The 16892-nt window shown below is 31.2% G+C and overlaps 1 protein-coding gene and 1 long non-coding RNA gene across 2 annotated transcripts; both read left to right on the forward strand.

Moving 5' to 3' along the window:
• Positions 1-3942: 3942 nt before the first annotated feature.
• On the forward strand, positions 3943-9415 carry LOC124372697. The gene is made up of 3 exons (XR_006923357.1): positions 3943-4161; positions 7168-7323; positions 9332-9415. It is a non-coding gene; the product is annotated as an uncharacterized LOC124372697 (long non-coding RNA).
• Positions 9416-9441: 26 nt separating this feature from the next.
• Positions 9442-10868, forward strand: LOC124372698 (exocyst complex component 4-like). Its single transcript, XM_046831105.1, has 2 exons — positions 9442-9541; positions 10732-10868. The coding sequence occupies exons 1-2, from the start codon at positions 9448-9450 to the stop codon at positions 10866-10868; spliced, it is 231 nt and encodes a 76-aa protein (XP_046687061.1). The 5' UTR covers positions 9442-9447.
• The last annotated feature ends 6024 nt before the right edge of the window (positions 10869-16892 follow it).

A 16892-nucleotide genomic window follows, 5' to 3' on the forward strand; every position in this document is an offset into this window, starting at 1 on the left:
AAACCCCTTTTTTTCCCCCCCCAAATTTTTTATTTCCCCCCCCCAAAAACCCCCAAAGGTTTCCCCTTTAAAAAGGGTTGGCCCCTTAAAAAAAGAAATTTTAAAAAAAAAAATTTTTTTAAAAAAAAAATTTTTTTTTTTTTTTTTTTTTTTAAAAAAAAATTTTTTTTTTCAAAAAAAAAAAGGGGGGAATTTTTTTGGAAGGGGGTTTTTTTTTTTTAAAAAAAACCCCCTTTTTTTAAAAAAAATTTTTTTAAAAACCCTTTTTTCCCCCAAAAAAAAATTTTTTTTTTTTTTTTTAATTTAAAAAAGGCCTTGGTTTTTTTTTAAAAAAAAAAAAAATTTTTTTTTTTAAAAAAAAAACCCCCCAAAAAAAAAAAAAAAATTTTAAACCCAATTGGGGCCCAAAAAATAAAATTTTTTTTTAAAAAAAACCCTTTTTTTCTTCCCGGGGAAAAATTTTTAAAAAAAATTTTAAAAAAAAAAAAAAGGGAAAAAAAAGGAAAACCCCTTTTAAAAAAATTTTAAAAAAACCCCCAACCCCAAATTTAACTTTTTAAAAAAAATTTTTCCCAAAAATTTTTTTTAAACCCCCCCCTTTTTTTTTTCTCCCAAAATTTTAAATTTCCCCAAAAAAAATTTTTTAAAAAGGGTTTTTTAAAATTTTTTTTGGGGTTTTTTTTTTAAATTTTTTTTTTTTGGGAAAAAAATTTTAAAAAAAACCCATTTTTAAATTTTTTTCAACTCAAGTGCCTTGCTCTGCTACAGGAGAGCATGGTAGGTTTTATTCATATATTAACCAGCTATTCACTTTTATTTAAGTGGGACAACTCGGTGTTTAACGCCCCAAAATTTCAACAAATAAATTAGTTTAACCTAATACTGAGCTGAGAGAATTCTACGAACATTTCTTATTGTTTACTTTAGTGATTATTTAAATCACCTTTATATTGGAAGTCATGACCTCCACAATATGTAACAATGCCGCCGTACACATCAAGTGCCATCCAGATTAATATAGGAAAATATAGGCGTTAAGGCAACTTCAGAAGAAAGGGACAGGAGTTCTGCCACAGCCTGTATATGCATTAAATTGAAGCCTGTGTGTGGTGTGACAACACCGGTGTTTGTCGCAGCCACATGTACAGAATGCGCTGAAATCAGCAATAGTTGTGTTGAGCGCAGGCCTCGAGCAGTCCAAAAGCACCATGTACTTTGCTAATTACTAAATGAATACCTAAGACGAAACGCGCTCTGCTTGGTCTGGAGCCTTGGCAACGAGAGGATCAGGCGATGTTGAAGCTATGCTCGGGGGAGTCGGCTAACTTGTGCAGGACGCAGCAGATGTTAAATTAGGTTCTCTCTCTCTCTATTATTTAACTTTTCGGAAGCCAAATTCTAAATGTTCAATTATGTATTAATCAAACCTAATTTGTTATTAACCTAATCCAAATTGTGTGCTAATTTTAATAAATCATAATATTAGTTCGACTCCGCTGTTTTATTTCGAAAAAGTTTATACAACCTTCCTCGCCATGAACCCAAGAGTATAAGACCTTTCGCCTCCCACTCGGCAAATGAAGGCCGGCTAACCACATAAGAACAGTAGAATATTTAACCCATTCAACCTTAATTAAGGACCAATGGATCTCTTCAAAACAGCCTGGAATATAATTTGACTGAGAGTGCTGTCAGTGCCTAATATATTATTTGCCACAGGTGTAATTTGTCAGAGATGTATTAAGTTTTTTCTCTTAGGATTTTTGACAATTCATAAAGTTAATGATTTGGACATAAAAGAATTTCTTAGTTATTTCTAGTATTGTAATGAATACAGTTATTTTTTAATTTTGTTTTGTATTGGTTTAATGTTTTGGTGGAACTTAGTGTTGCAGGTAGTAGACTTTAGTACTCTTACATTTTACATTATTTCTGGGCCCGTTATATCCTTTTGGTTAGATGTAGTACCTATATAGCTATCAATATTCCTATGCAGTGCATTATTGAAACGTTTAGGTTTAGTATGAGTGAAATAATGTAGTAGAATAAGTGGCACAAACTAAATATACTACAACACTTGTTGTACAGATTGTGGTGTACAGTATTACTTATTACAAGACAAGAACTCAGTTATTGTTTTTTGCCACAACGAAGAAAGTCTATCTGCCACCTCTCCTTTATCATAGTGGGCTCTCATTGTCATCAGTTTAGGTAAAGTATTCAGAACGCTTATTATCTGCAGCTATCCGTTTAATTGATGTTTTTTGTAGTGTAAGGTCCAAGGCCTGCTGCTCTATCTGCCACCTCTCCTTTATCACAGTGGGCTCTCATTGTCCATCAGTTAGGTAAAGTATTCAGGAACGCTTATTATCTGCAGCTATCCGTTTTATTGATGTTTTTTGTAGTGTAAAGGTCAAGGCCTGCTGCTCTATCTGCCACCTCTCCTTTATCACAGTGGCTCTCATTGTCATCAGTTAGGTAAAGTATTCAGAACGCTTATTATCTGCAGCTTAAAAGGTCAAGGCCTGCTTGCTCTATCTGCCACCTCTCCTTTATCACAGTGGCTCTCATTGTCATCAGTTAGGTAAAGTATTCAGAACGCTTATTATCTGCAGCTATCCGTTTATTGATGTTTTTTGTAGTGTAAGGTCAAGGCCTGCTGCTCTATCTGCCACCTCTCCTTTATCATAGTGGCTCTCATTGTCATCAGTTAGGTAAAGTATTCAGAACGCTTATTAATCTGCAGCTATCCGTTTATTGATGTTTTTTGTAGTGAAGGTCAAGGCCTGCTGCTCTATCTGCCACCTCTCCTTTATCACAGTAGGCTCTCATTGTCATCAGTTAGGTAAAGTATTCAGAACGCTTATTATCTGCAGCTATCCGTTTATTGATGTTTTTTGTAGTGTAAAGGTCAAGAGCTGTTGCTCCATCTGGCTTATAATTGCTGATCACTACAGAGTGATCTACAGTACAGTACACAGTTACACCATGAAGTCAGCAGTTATTTTTTGTTATGTCGAGAAAGGGGAGTACAGTCTAATCAATATAATGAAGTCCCTGTTCACTTTTATTCACATTGCATGTCAGGATTCATCATTACATATCTTTACAGTTATAACAGTTGTAATTTTTTTCTCTCTCAGAAAATGTAGTTTTAGTTCTTTTCAATTGACAGAGTTACAATTCTCAAAGAATTTGTAAATAAAAACTTTTTCTAGTATCTAATCAATAGTTACTATCACATTACAACGAACAGTGCACTATGGTGTACTGTACTAATCACACGATTTTAATATCTGTGGTTTTAAAACGTATTTTTTTTTTAGTTGACTACAATATAATCCAAAAACGTCTTAACATACTATATGTTAATATTACAACATAATAGAACAGATCTCTCATTTCAAAACCGCAGTTTTTAAACTGTTTATTTCCGACCAGTCCAAACATTCACATAATTTGAACAGAGATTGCTCACAATTATTACATATTATTGGGGATTCCCACCTGTATTTTATAAGAAAGAAAAGTCTATTCTTTGTTTGAAGTTTGACTGATAGGTCGTAGGTGGGTTGGTCGACGAGTGCAGACCTAATTGTCACCTGTATTCTGTAGTTCAGTTTTAATAATTAGTGTTTGTGGTTTAGTTTGTTATTAAGTGGATGTTTTTAGAGTTTAGTGAAGTTGACACACAAAATGGTGGTTGTGATTCCTGACTTAACGCGTGTCACAACGCTCTGGTATGACTTATTTACTTTAACCTAGTTTGTAATTCTGTGTTAGGTTAGTTTATCTTACGGAAGAAGAGATCATTATTGCAGATCTCGAAATTTAGTTCTTACTGATTTGTTGTATCACTGAACGATGGTAAATGTCTGGAAAAAAATCCTGTTTCCTTCACAAAAAAAGTGTAGTTTAGAATTTGTGGCTGTTACAGGAATGGTTCTCATGGGCGCATCGTGCAGTCATTCACCAGTCAGCTACAGCGGACCAGATCGTCCCAGCAACACCAGTCTTCAGGCAATATACCTTCTATATCGGTGACAAACGCTGATGGCATCCCTGCAGTTCCTGAGGGCACCGTCCATCCGCACTTAGAAAACCTGGCCCATTGAGTTCGAAGAGTTAGCCAACACTTGTCTGCTGGTCCTTCATCTAGAGGTACTCTTGTCCGATAGTCTGCTAGCCTATCTATAAAACATTGTTTGTGTGCTGTTAATAGATTGAGGTAAAGTCTGATTAGAGCTTCTGGTATTATCTAAGAGTATTCACTCTTGACAGTATTAAAAGACACGTCTGTTTTCAAAGTAACAGCAGTCAAGCTGAATAGGTGTCCTGTACAATCCTCATAAGAAAAGAGCATTGCTGATAATTTGACATCCTTCTGAAACAATCTCAAGTCTCAAATCAATTTACATTAGTGGATAGGGAGATCACAATATTTGGAAACGAATGGCTATAAATGTCATACAAAAAAACTGTTTTTGATGTTTTAAAACATCTAAATGTCATAAAATTCTCGTACTTTTGTTTCATACTTGCATATAGTACTATGTTTAGGAATGGGTTGATTCCCACTTTTTATTTTTCTGGACTTGGTTATTAAATTGTTATTAAAAAGTAAAACAATTGTGATTGTATTGCTAGTAGATCTAAAACTGTAAAAAGAGTTCTTTTCCATATTTTACTGTCATTGCAAATTAATTTATGTGTGTGTGTATCTATATATTATGGGCTTTGTCTTCTAATTATGTTGAGATATATAAAGTTGTAATATTACTGTACATCTTTGAATTATTTTAATTGTTTTTGTTGCAACTAAGTTACATATTGTTTTATCACATGATCATTTGTGACTTATTGAGTTGTTGATCTTTATTTTTCTGCTGTGATTATCTGTGCTGTAGCATCTACCTCGTTGTGTCCTCATATTAAGTACAGGTTTACAAGTGTATTAGTTCTTGTCATACTGAAATCAGGTTGAACTTAATTTTGAGTTATTACTATCATCCTAAGTTTTTCCGGTTCACGTTTGTGTCAAATAATTGCAAACACAGTATTGAAATCTTGAGGTATTTCTGCTTCGCTATGGAGATCTATCCTATGTTAACAGATGTCAACTAAAATAGGTAATGCTGAATTATCTCAAAATTTTTATAAAGTTAAAAAGTTTTTGACACAGGTGAACCAGAAAACTCTTATTTCATTCAAGGACATTAGCAGCATGAGCTTAAGAACTAAGATTAATGTTTTGTGCTATCAATATTTTGGCCTAGCGATTATTAGCAAATCAAACTCAACTCCAAAATTTTAGTTGTTTAAATCTAATTTCTAACACAAAGGCATTTGGAAATTTCCACATTAAGGAATTGAATTTTCTAAACACTAGTTCTCAGACCATTAATAATTAAAACCAACCCATATCTGACTTTGTGGTAATTCAGTCAATCATCTTTATTCATCATTAACCCTCTCCCGCTCGCAAGGCATGAATCAGCACGGCCACAATATAGCCACTGCAGCCTAAAACGGCACAGATCAGCACGCACTGCTTTATCTACTAGAGCCGATAAGTGCTGCTCTCGAGTAGCAATAGTTTGTACTACTACGGGTTGTTTGCTATCAGGAGACCATTTACTTTACTTTTACAGTAGATTTATTCCATTATTTTGCTATTTATATTAGTTGTGCGGAAACAATGGTGGGTTGTAGTCGTACACTTCGTGACAGTGAAATCGATCTCGTTATTAGTAGTGATTGCGACGATTCAAGTGAGTGTAGTGATGTACCAGAGCTTTGTGAAGTGGTTAGTGGCATTGAGGATGTAGTTCGGAGTGATCACAGTGGCAGGGGGCAGTGACGGCGAGCCAGACAATGACCTTCACCAAGTAGCTGCGCAACAAACAACCCGGCGCCCAGCTGTCCGTGTGTGCCCCCTCCCTGGTCTCGTACAATCAACTTCATTGAACCAAATATATAGTAAAATAATTAATATATATATAATTATAGTTAATTACAATGACAGAACGTATGTAAGTTGAGACGCCGCGTATTTTGACCGAGCCCGACCGGCAGAGCGAATTAATTGAGGTTAGAAGCACCGTGAGCACCTGGAAAACAATGGGGTGCGGGGGAGAGGGTTAAGCATTTATACATGCAATAGATGTTGTCAAAATTTAGAATATTATTAATAATACATTGAATTATGTGTTATGTCTTAATTATTTACAATGTAAAATTTAGAGAACATACTTAATCATACCATATGCAATACCTTTACAAACAATAACAATTTATAACAACTTAAGCCTCAAATAGATAAAAAAAGATAAGAATAAAAAGCAACAACTTATAATAAACATTAAAATGGTATAACAATCTGACCATAATATAACATTAAAATAAATAATAAGATACATAGCAGGATAAAATAACATGAAAGGTTAAAACTAAGCAATATAGTTAATTAAAACTTAAGTTAAATCAACAAGTTCATAACTGAATTTATAAGAGGGATTAAATAAGTGATAGATAAAAGTACTAAAATAAGTAATGTAACACAATGCACAACAAGAATGCTTAAAAGTAACAGAGAAACTTGTCTGACACAGGTAAATTTAAAAATTCGTGTATACTGTAAAAAGGATTTAAAACCTTATACTTAAACTTATAAATTTTATTCTTAAAACTCTTAAAGTGAGTTCTTTTATTCTCACAGGTAATATATTGTAAGACTTAAGTCCATTATGATGTGCCTGGATTTTACTTTTTTCAGTCTAGTGGAAGGAATGTCCAGTAAATTACAATTGTGAATATTCGATAAATGTACTTTGATCAAATTCTCTTGTCCTATAAATAAATTACAATTAATTATATATATATATATATATATATATATATATATATATGTATATATATAAATAAAATGTGAATTGTGTTCAGCTTCAGTGATGATCTTCAGTCCTTTTTTTGTATCAACAGAAGCTCAGCCACTTTTCCTGAACTTCCCCAGAAAATTACACCATAGCTCAATATAGACTGGAAAAGAGCAAAATATCCATTTCTAATATAATGAGGCGGCACACAATCAACTAGTCTTCTTCAATTCAGTTGTAAGTACTGTATGATTTGTGTTATTGTAGTTCAGGATAGTCTTGTGTTATCTAGGTGCGTGTCCAATGTTTCTACTACCTTCTACCTAGGGGAAGCAGCAGGTTCAACACAAACTCGCAGGATCCTGATCCCAAGGTCATGGAACTCAGCAGGGTGCTCACTTCCATTGATGAGGCAATGACATCCAGTTTGCAGCCTCGCAAGTCCAAGGTAACTACTCATTTACATATTATGTATTTTAGGTAGAATGTGTAAAGTGCATTTTACTGTGTTGTTTGGAATCTTAAGTAAAATTCTGATCTTAGCTGTGTTGATAGGCTGATGAAACAAATCTTCAGTATTAAATTTTATCCTGTCACCAAGTCTAGATATTATGGGACACATTACAATCGATTTTGTTACATGAAGGAGACACTTGGAACTTTTGGCGGATATTTTGCATGCCTATTTTGTTGTTTTTTCATAAGGACTCCTTTCAAATCCACAATATTTAGGTTTTTGTGATAGAATTTTTCATTTACAGATTATTCTATAAGAGTTCATGTGGATGGAGAGGATAAACTACTCCCCAAGTAATTCTTGGTGGTGGCGTTACAGGGGTTTCACTATGCACTAAGTTTGACCATGAAAAGATTTGACCACACTCTTCAAGTCTCCGCACTTGATACCACTGTAACTGAATATAAGGTGTAACTTCCTCTTACAGTTGAGGTTGTGAAGGCCAATTGTATTGCCAACTTAAACAATGATTTCAAAGATTTCTCTTAACTTTTCTGCACATGATTGCAATTTGTGGGTTTTACCTCAGAGTTTTCTGCTCTGATGTTTTTTACTTTTTTTAGTGATGTCTTGATGGTTTTACCTTAACCGAATTAAACAGAAATCCTGCAGTGATATGAAACTGGCATAACATCTCTACAAATTGAATGAGTACTTATAATAGAATATCTTTATAAATATTACATTTTGACTTGTGCAATACAGTTAAATTAATTGTCAACATCAAACTATATTCTATTCTATTCACCACTCCAAAAGTTTGTTTTTGGCATTGATAAGAGTTTGCCTTTTAATAATACTTTCTTTGTGTACCTGATATTGTGTCACATGAGTTCAGTATATATTAGTAAAATGACATATATCCTCATAAAATAGGATAGTTTGATGTTGTTATCAACAGACATTAAGTTTTGCGTAAATATGATTTTAAAATATACATATCTATAGAGTATTTCTTATTCAGCAAACATAAGTTTAACAGGAAAATATTCCAGGGGTGAATGCCAAGTAATTATCACATGCCAACATACACTCTGAGATACCATATGGCCAAGATAAAGTGAAATGACTGCACCTACTGTATTACAACAGAAAGCAAGATTTTTCAGCCTATAATCCTATGTAATTGAAGAGAACTACACTAATATCCGTGATGTCCATTCTGTACAGGCCAATGTTACAATTGTAGAATGTGATTCGGTTCAATATTATTTTTCACTAAATCAGTGTTTGGGCAAGGAAGATACCCATAACATTTTTCTTGTTCACTACTACAGATAAGAGGAGGCATTGATGTTGGTGTGAGTTAATCTTACTTTACTAGCAATTGTTAATTTGGTCAACTTTTGAATTCTATAAACTTTGTGTCACCCAGAATCTTGATAGATTTCAGTTAATAGCGCTTAAATATCAGTTCTCAGTATTCTAGTATTCTTAACTCTAATCACTAATTTAACAATAGTGGTAGCCTAGTCTACTTTCAATCAAGTTAAAGTTTCAATTTCTTATACTGTGTCATTCTCTCTCTTTTATCAGTAATTCTGAAGTGAATTGACAACATTAATTTTATTTGAAACCTTATGGGACATAGATCCTCAGGATTCCTTGTAACAAATGTCCCTTAGATTTTTATGTAATGGAATTAAGATCTCCATTCTTTATTGATTTAGCTGGCTGGCATAGTCAAATACTGTGTCTTTTTTTTATGTTTAATAATTAAAAAATTCTGCTTCTGTACTAAAATCAACAATAGCCTTTATATTGCGGCTTAAAAAGCAATAACTTTGTTTTATAAATATAGTTTTAACCATAATTTAGGATGTTTCCATTATGGTGAATTCTATTATGAAGTTATTGAAAGGAATAATGAGTATTTACAATTATATTTGCATGGTCATGGTAGGGCTAAGAACTAATCTCTTAATCTATATTGTTTCAGTATGTATTTGAAGGGCTTGGCCATCTAATAGCGAAGATCCTGATGAGCTCATCACAGTTCCTGGACACAATAGATGAGTCTGGTTATACATAGAATGTGCCGTAAACATCTTCACTATGCAGCAGACTCTGACCAATATAACAATGGCGAGAGAGGTTGCTTTAGACCATGCAAACCACTACTTCCAGCTTTTCTACCTTACACCTGAGGGTGCATAAACCATTGAAACCATTGTCTGTAACATACTGGCCAGTGGAAATATGGAAGGGAATTTTAGTTGGTTATTTTGCAAGAATATGAACATTATTAGATTTTTAAACAGCTTAACTCAAATATTTTTAGGAAACCTTTCAATGCTAATGGCATTTTAAGTGGTTTGTATTAAATATTTTTTAAAGAGAGTTATCCAAACCCATTGGAAAATTTGTATTGATCTCAGAGGAAACCAAACCCGTGACCTATTACTGAAAAATTTGCAACCTCATTACTCTAAAGCTGCAGTGTAATGTGAGTGTTCTTTTTCTAAGTCAACTTAGAAAAAGAATAATTACTTTATTTAGAGGTGAAGTTAGAATTATAAGGTCCTCTCTACCCTGAAATTCAATCTCAACTGCTGTGTAACATTTATTTTTGTAATAAAACGTTTTAAACATTTTATTTTTTTGAAAATGTTTTTCAAAAATACTTACAAAAATTGAAAAGACCAGTGTCCAAATAAGTTAACTTGAAACAATAATAATGAAAAACCTCTCTTCATATTATTCTAAGCATAATTTGTTAACCTAAATAATAAGGTTAAATCTTAAAAGTTATGTAATATCCTTCAGTTGTTTTGAATTTTCCAAATTCTGGGATGAAAACACCACTTTTGAGGTACGGTTTTGTCAGTGTGTTTGTTATAAAAATTAATTTTAAAAATAATTAATATGTAAGTGCATGTTTTCAGTAACTGTAATCGAATATCCAAAATATTACTCATCATACTTTTCAGAAAAAATGTGGATGTTTGTTATGATTTTCTAAAATACTATTACACATACAAAAATAAAAGTACTCCATTATTAATAATCATTTGTAAGGAAAGAGATTGCTATTAAATTACTGCAGTTAATACCAGATTTTTTTTCAAAAGTCTCATTTGGTATTTTCTGTTTTTCAGCATCAAGGGCAAACTTTGAAAAAATTGTGTACCAATATAAAACAGAGTGTAAAAACCCCATATAGAGTTAAAAACAGAGCTAAAGTCACATCTTTAAGTTCAGTTTTGAATTTGAGTAATACAAAATAACTCTATACTTAATTAATAATTTCATTGTAAATTCAATGAATACATTATTTCTGAAACTAAGCCCAACACAGTTTTGTACACAATTCTAGTTTTATCTCTGTTATATTTCAGGACATACTGAATAGAGTGTTGGAAACTGGTCCTGAGTTTTCGGAGCTGGAGTATATGAACGCCTTCCAACTAATCCACAGAAGTCAAACCCCAGACAGACCCCAGCGCCATTCAGAGGCACCTACAGCGCCTTTCTGATATCTTGGGAGAGGTGGGAGTCACCGTCTGATACCACGACAAATCTGGCATTCGGGTTTTCATTTGGTCGTTTAACAAATATTTTTATTATTTGTGTCTTGATTAATTTTTATTTTGAGATTGCTTTGTTTTTAAGAAATGTCAAATTTCTGCATGAGGAGGACAAGGTCAGGTGTGGACTTCTAATGATTAGATCCTCCACGATTTTATTTCACTGAGTTTTTGAGTAGTGAAATAGTTTTCTGTATATATTTTCCTTATTAATTGAGATTTACATTTGGTTACAAATTACTGCAATTTATGCTTGTCTTTTTCACCTAAATTGTGCTGACATAGTAAGTGCATTTTAGAATATCTCCAAAAGCATTGCCTGTTCACTTCTACAATCTGGGCTTACGGTACACTATTTTTCTTTACCAAAAAAAGGTTGAATCAGTTGGAACTAGTAAAACAAGATGTTACAATAATACTAAATGTTTACAACATTAAATGGCTTAATGGGTGAAGAAGACAAGTAATTATTTTCACTAACTCTATTATACCATTGCATTATTATGACAAGAATTATCTCTTCAAAAGTTAAAACCAACAAAATTTTAAAAACACAAACCCATATCAGTAATCTAAAATGTATAATTCTATTTAAACCAAATTTTGAAGCACAATTTTTCGTAAATACTCAGCATGGTAAAAAAACATGGTAAGAGATAGAAGTGATAACTGTGAGGAAGAAGTGTTTGGAAGCGTGTCTAGTAGACACCATGTAACCATGTAGCTCAGTAACCAAAGCATCTCTTACACAGCCCACCTAATGGAGCCACTCTTGTTTATGTTCTCATTAATATTTAACTTTACCAACAGTTTTTAATTTTATTGTTAAATATGCCTGATTGAATAATTTTTATTTACTAAATATTATTTATTGTAGGTTTAGCTTTAATAACTAGTATCCATTTTATGTAATTTTAAAAATGTTACTACTATTAATTTGCTAAAACCATTGTTCTATATACTTGTTTTTTTTATATAAAAAGAAATAGCTGTAAGAGACCAAGTGTGGCTACATAGATTAGTATTAAATATTATATCAATATAAGGAGCTTTAATAAGTTATCAAAATGGTTCTATGAGCGTAGCAACTAAGGTATTTGCCTTATTTTTAAACTAGATATTACTGTTATCGTTTTCATATTATTAGTCGTACTTAAAAAAATACATTTATTTCTCATCATAAATAATAATATATTTACAATTTTATTTATTTGTTTGATTTTTCTTATTTCATGATGATAATAATGCATTCTATATAACCTATGCAGAATCTAATAATTAACACTGTACTATCCACTGTGATGGGTGAATATATAATGATAATCATTATACTAAATGAACTCAGTGAGTTAACTCTCTGCTATAGTGTACATTTTCTAGTAACAACAAAATGTAATCTAATGGTTCTGTATGTCATCATCTTGCCTGAAAAACATTGCATTAAAAAAAGAACATTTTTCCAATGTAATTGTTGATTTAAAATTTTTATAAGGTTATTATTGTAACAAAGCATGAAATTTAAGTACATTTTTCATTATTCATCAGTAAGTAAATAAAAAATATGACCGTGCTAATACTTGAGCTTCCTTTTTTTTAAATTGAGGACAGTTAAAAAAATTATACTGGCTATAAATATAAATGCATAGTGTAAATAAAAATTACTCCTGCAAATATCACTTATTCATTCTCATATTTAGTTGATTAATATGGATGATATACAACAAATGAATTTATAGCAAATTGAAGTTTTTTGTATCATAAACATCTTGGCCATTTACACTAGTAATAAAAAAGCCATAACCTTTATCATTATACAAACATTGTTATTGTTTTAGTATTAATAAGGGATTTTGTAAACTGTCCATTCCATTGTTGTCCACATTTAAAACAATTTAATATACATTGTGAAAATATTGGTTTACTTGTGCAACACAAACATTTTTGTTTGTACAGATCTCCAATTTGCTAAACATAATGTCCTAAACTTTTGATATAAAAATATATTTTTATTTAATTTAAAACTACTTTGTTTACTTTAAAAATGAAATTTAAACTTTTTCATGTTTTTATTAAGTATCTCAATTTTTAACCTGTTTTGTGTTATTTTTATAGCAGATTAAAATAAAATTGATATAAAGTGGTGCCTTCAGTACAAATTTAGCTGGAGTAACTAATTTCACACCCAATTACTCACTTCTTGTCTTCAAAATGACAAATGATTTTCATAATAACTTACTGTATAGGCGAACAATACCAAATGTGCAATTTATTGCAAGATGGGTAGAAGGGCAGTTCAATATCCTTTTCATTCACTCAACCTCCTTACATATGAACAGATGTGTTAACAGAATTCTAATACTGTATCATCATCTTGTTCCACCTCCTAAAGTAAATATGGCTGTCTCCGAAAATAGTTCTTCATAGTCATAGTTCTTTTAAACAGCCAAGATGTGAGGCATGAACGTATCAAAAACCTTTGTATAGAAAACTTTGAGACAACCAGATTTTGTACTAACTTAAGTTGAAATTCATAACGAAAAGATAATTTTATTAACCTTAACTCTTGTAGGTGTCAGACGTCAATGAGGGAGTCTGAAAATAGAAAGCCTGTCATTCATAATGTTCTCAGATACATTTAGTACTGCTAACTCGGCCAAACAATAATAATGGCAAATTAGCTCATGTTGTCAAACATAGTAGCCTCCACTACATATTAAAAGTATAGTGTGAAATAGTCAGCAATGTCTGCAAGTAAATTTAAAATCAACTTAAAAAGTATGTTTATTTTCAATGGGAAAAATTTGTTTATTATTGTTTATGGTAAAATATTGAATTTTTTGAAAGTCTACAAAACAAGAGAAGTGGCATTTAAAATTAATTCTATATAGTCATACCTTAATTATGTAATCTTGCAATTGAGTTTATCATCATTAAGCTAAAAAACGTTATCATAAAATTGTTTCTGATTTTAAGCATCCATCTAAACATCTCAAAATCGTGATCAATGTCATAGTAATCTTATTACAATAGGTGATTACTTTTTTATAGAAAATACTTTTTTTCAGTTTATTTGGCATTTGAGTAAATAACCTTAATTTCCTTTATAAATTAATTCTCTAGCAAGATAAAATTTTTTCTGTAAATGGTGAATGTTTGTTAATACTAACATTCCTGTAAAATAAAGATTTTATAAAAATAAAATGAAGTAATAGCGTTTTCTGGAAAGTGAGGTTACACTTTTTTTTGTCCAAACTTTAACAAAACCTATCACTTGGTGGGGCTGTAAAATTAGATTTTCTGTCTGTCTGGCTGTCGGCGTGATATATCAAAAAACGAACTGACTTATAGAATTGTGCATGAAGCTTCATTTATATATGTGAAACACTGAGCTTGATGATGGTAACATGTCACTCTGTGAGCTTATTCTAGTGAATATTTGTAGTACATTGTTCTCTTATACCAGTGGCAACCTTGATGGCAAAGAGAAAAAAATTAGAATAAATAGATTTATAAACAAACTCAGCACACCCATAAGAAATTCAAACATGTGAGATATTAGAAATGTCAACCTAACTATCGCAGTACACAAAATTAATTTTTATTATGACTTTCGTAAGTACACTTTTATTATTTAAATGCTGATATGAAACCTAATTTAACACAAATTGGAGTGTGTCATGTCTGCAAGGTATTTCGAAGAAAATTTCAAATGTAAATTTTAAATTTAGCATGAAACTTAATTTCTACAAGAATGAGTTCTTATGATGTCGTAATTTTCGTGTTAACTTCTTTTTTGTTTGATTTTTTCTGTCTATCTGTCTGAAGAATGAAATGAGCTAGCTATAGGTTTGAAAATTTCGCAAACCACCTGATATGACATGTGGTATGGTGTATTTTACCTGTGTAGTAAAAACCTTACAAAATATGAAATACAATTTAATTAAAAATTATATAGAATATTGTTTAAAAAATTTGATTTTTTTTTTTTCATAATCCCCTTTTAACTCAATACATTTTGTCATATGTGTGACAGTTTTTACAAATTCCTTGTTAAAAGAGCCTCTTGCTACCATTTATCAGCAAGTTTCTTTACTTTGTCATCGTTTGAAAAAGCATTTTCCACCAGCATGTTCTTTTATAATTAAATGAAACAGGTGACAGTTACCAGGTGCGATATCAGGAATGTGAAACATCTAGGGTAGCATACCACAAATATTCCTTTATACAACCCTGTGAAGTTTCTACATGGTTACAATTTCATGAAGGAGACAGGCTTCCATTGTTAGTTTACTGATTCTTTTTTGTAGCTCTGTGAAAGTTTTTTTATGGTTAAACTTTCATAAAGGAGACATGCTACCATTGTCAGTATATCACAAGGATTTCTTCTACAGCTATGTGAAGTTTCTACATGGTTACAAGTTCTTGAACCAAAATTTTCTGATGAAGCTCAAGCAGGTCGTTAATTGTCAAATTGCAAACAGATAACATATTTTTTTATTTTCTCCATCGAACATACTCACAATAGGGTGCATCAACCATTAATTTCCACCCTTTCAAAAATTGAGATTACATACACACCTAGAATCAAGAATTTTATTACCGTTGACTACTTTACATTGAGTAGGCAAAGTCAAGTTATGTTTTTAATTTACACAAACTTAATTGATTTTAATATTGAAAAATAAAAAACAAAAATCAGTAGTTATAGCACAATGAGAAACTATTACAAATAACTATTAAGAATAGTTAATTTAGGGTCAATTACTTTGATCATTTATAAATATACAGTTTAAAATATACAGATTTAAGTGACATATCGGTTTTTTGCTGTACCCATTGTGGGTTCAACTGGAAGGGTATAAACCAGCCAGAAGTGAACCCTCCTGGAGGGTACCTTGCGATCTTACTTTCCATATAACAGTTATATTATAAAAAAAAACCAATTTCTTATGTAAACTACAGGGACTCTCTTTTCCAGTTAATTGGAAATTAAATTTATAATACATTAATTGAATGTGTTGATTTATTTCATTCCAAAACCATTTACATTACTGCAATACAAAATTAAGAATTACCTTTTGCATGTGTCATATTAAAGATTTCTATATTTAAAAATTTTACCTAAATTAATTTCTAAATTCATGGTTTCTTTAGTTTTTATTAGTTCAGTTTTTATGTTTATATTAAGAGTCAGTTTTTTAAGTGTATTTAGATGATTCAATAGTTGCTTATGCTTTGTACCTTATATATCTCTGAATGACTGCAACTTTTAATTTTGGAGATGTAGGTTTGACTGTATTACTTTTGATTTAAAAGACAACTATATTTTATCATAAAATATGAATTTAGTAATTTAACTAGAAGTGTTATTATTACATAGTTATTTAATTCAGAATGTAATGGTCTATATGTAATAATTGTATATTTATATTTAATTATTAATTTTGTTATTGTATGATATGTAAAAATACTATGAAGTAATTGTTGACAGAATATAATAGTTTTATAATAAAGCAACTTATGTAAAATATAGTGAACTTATATTTAAATACATGTATATACCCAGAAAAAATATTTTGTTTATCCTGTATTAGTAATCTAGTTGTTGACAAAGGTTTTCTGGACAGTTAAAAAAGACTGTACAGTGAACATATGTAGTAATCATACAGAAGTTGAATATACAAGAGTAAGTTTACTCCTCGATTCAAAGAATTAAGCAATCCGCACCAAACAATTTCTGGGAAACTATTTCCAGTTTTATGCATAGGAGCACTTCAAGTTCAAATTAATATATTTCCGGCATCATAGTTGAGTTTGTTTTTTGCCTCAATCAATATACATAAATAAGTCTGGATGTTTACTTTAGTCAAAATGTATCTACTTTCAGTCTAAGGGATAGATGTGAAAAATCCAATCTTCCAGCTTTGTCTTACTAGTCAATAGACCAACTTTTATGCTATATTTCTCTGTTGT

This window comes from Homalodisca vitripennis, unplaced genomic scaffold (genome assembly GCF_021130785.1).
Source record: "Homalodisca vitripennis isolate AUS2020 unplaced genomic scaffold, UT_GWSS_2.1 ScUCBcl_3838;HRSCAF=9613, whole genome shotgun sequence".
Classification (NCBI taxonomy): Eukaryota; Metazoa; Arthropoda; class Insecta; order Hemiptera; family Cicadellidae; genus Homalodisca; species Homalodisca vitripennis.

What these genes read in the sequence shown, in the direction of transcription:
- LOC124372698 (XM_046831105.1), top strand. Translation starts at nt 9,448, where the DNA reads ATGCAGCAGACTCTGACCAATATAACAATGGCGAGAGAGGTTGCTTTA. An exon ending in TTTCTACCTTACACCTGAGG is followed by an intron (nt 9,542 to 10,731) that starts GTGCATAAACCA and finishes TTATATTTCAGG; the next exon opens with ACATACTGAATAGAGTGTTG.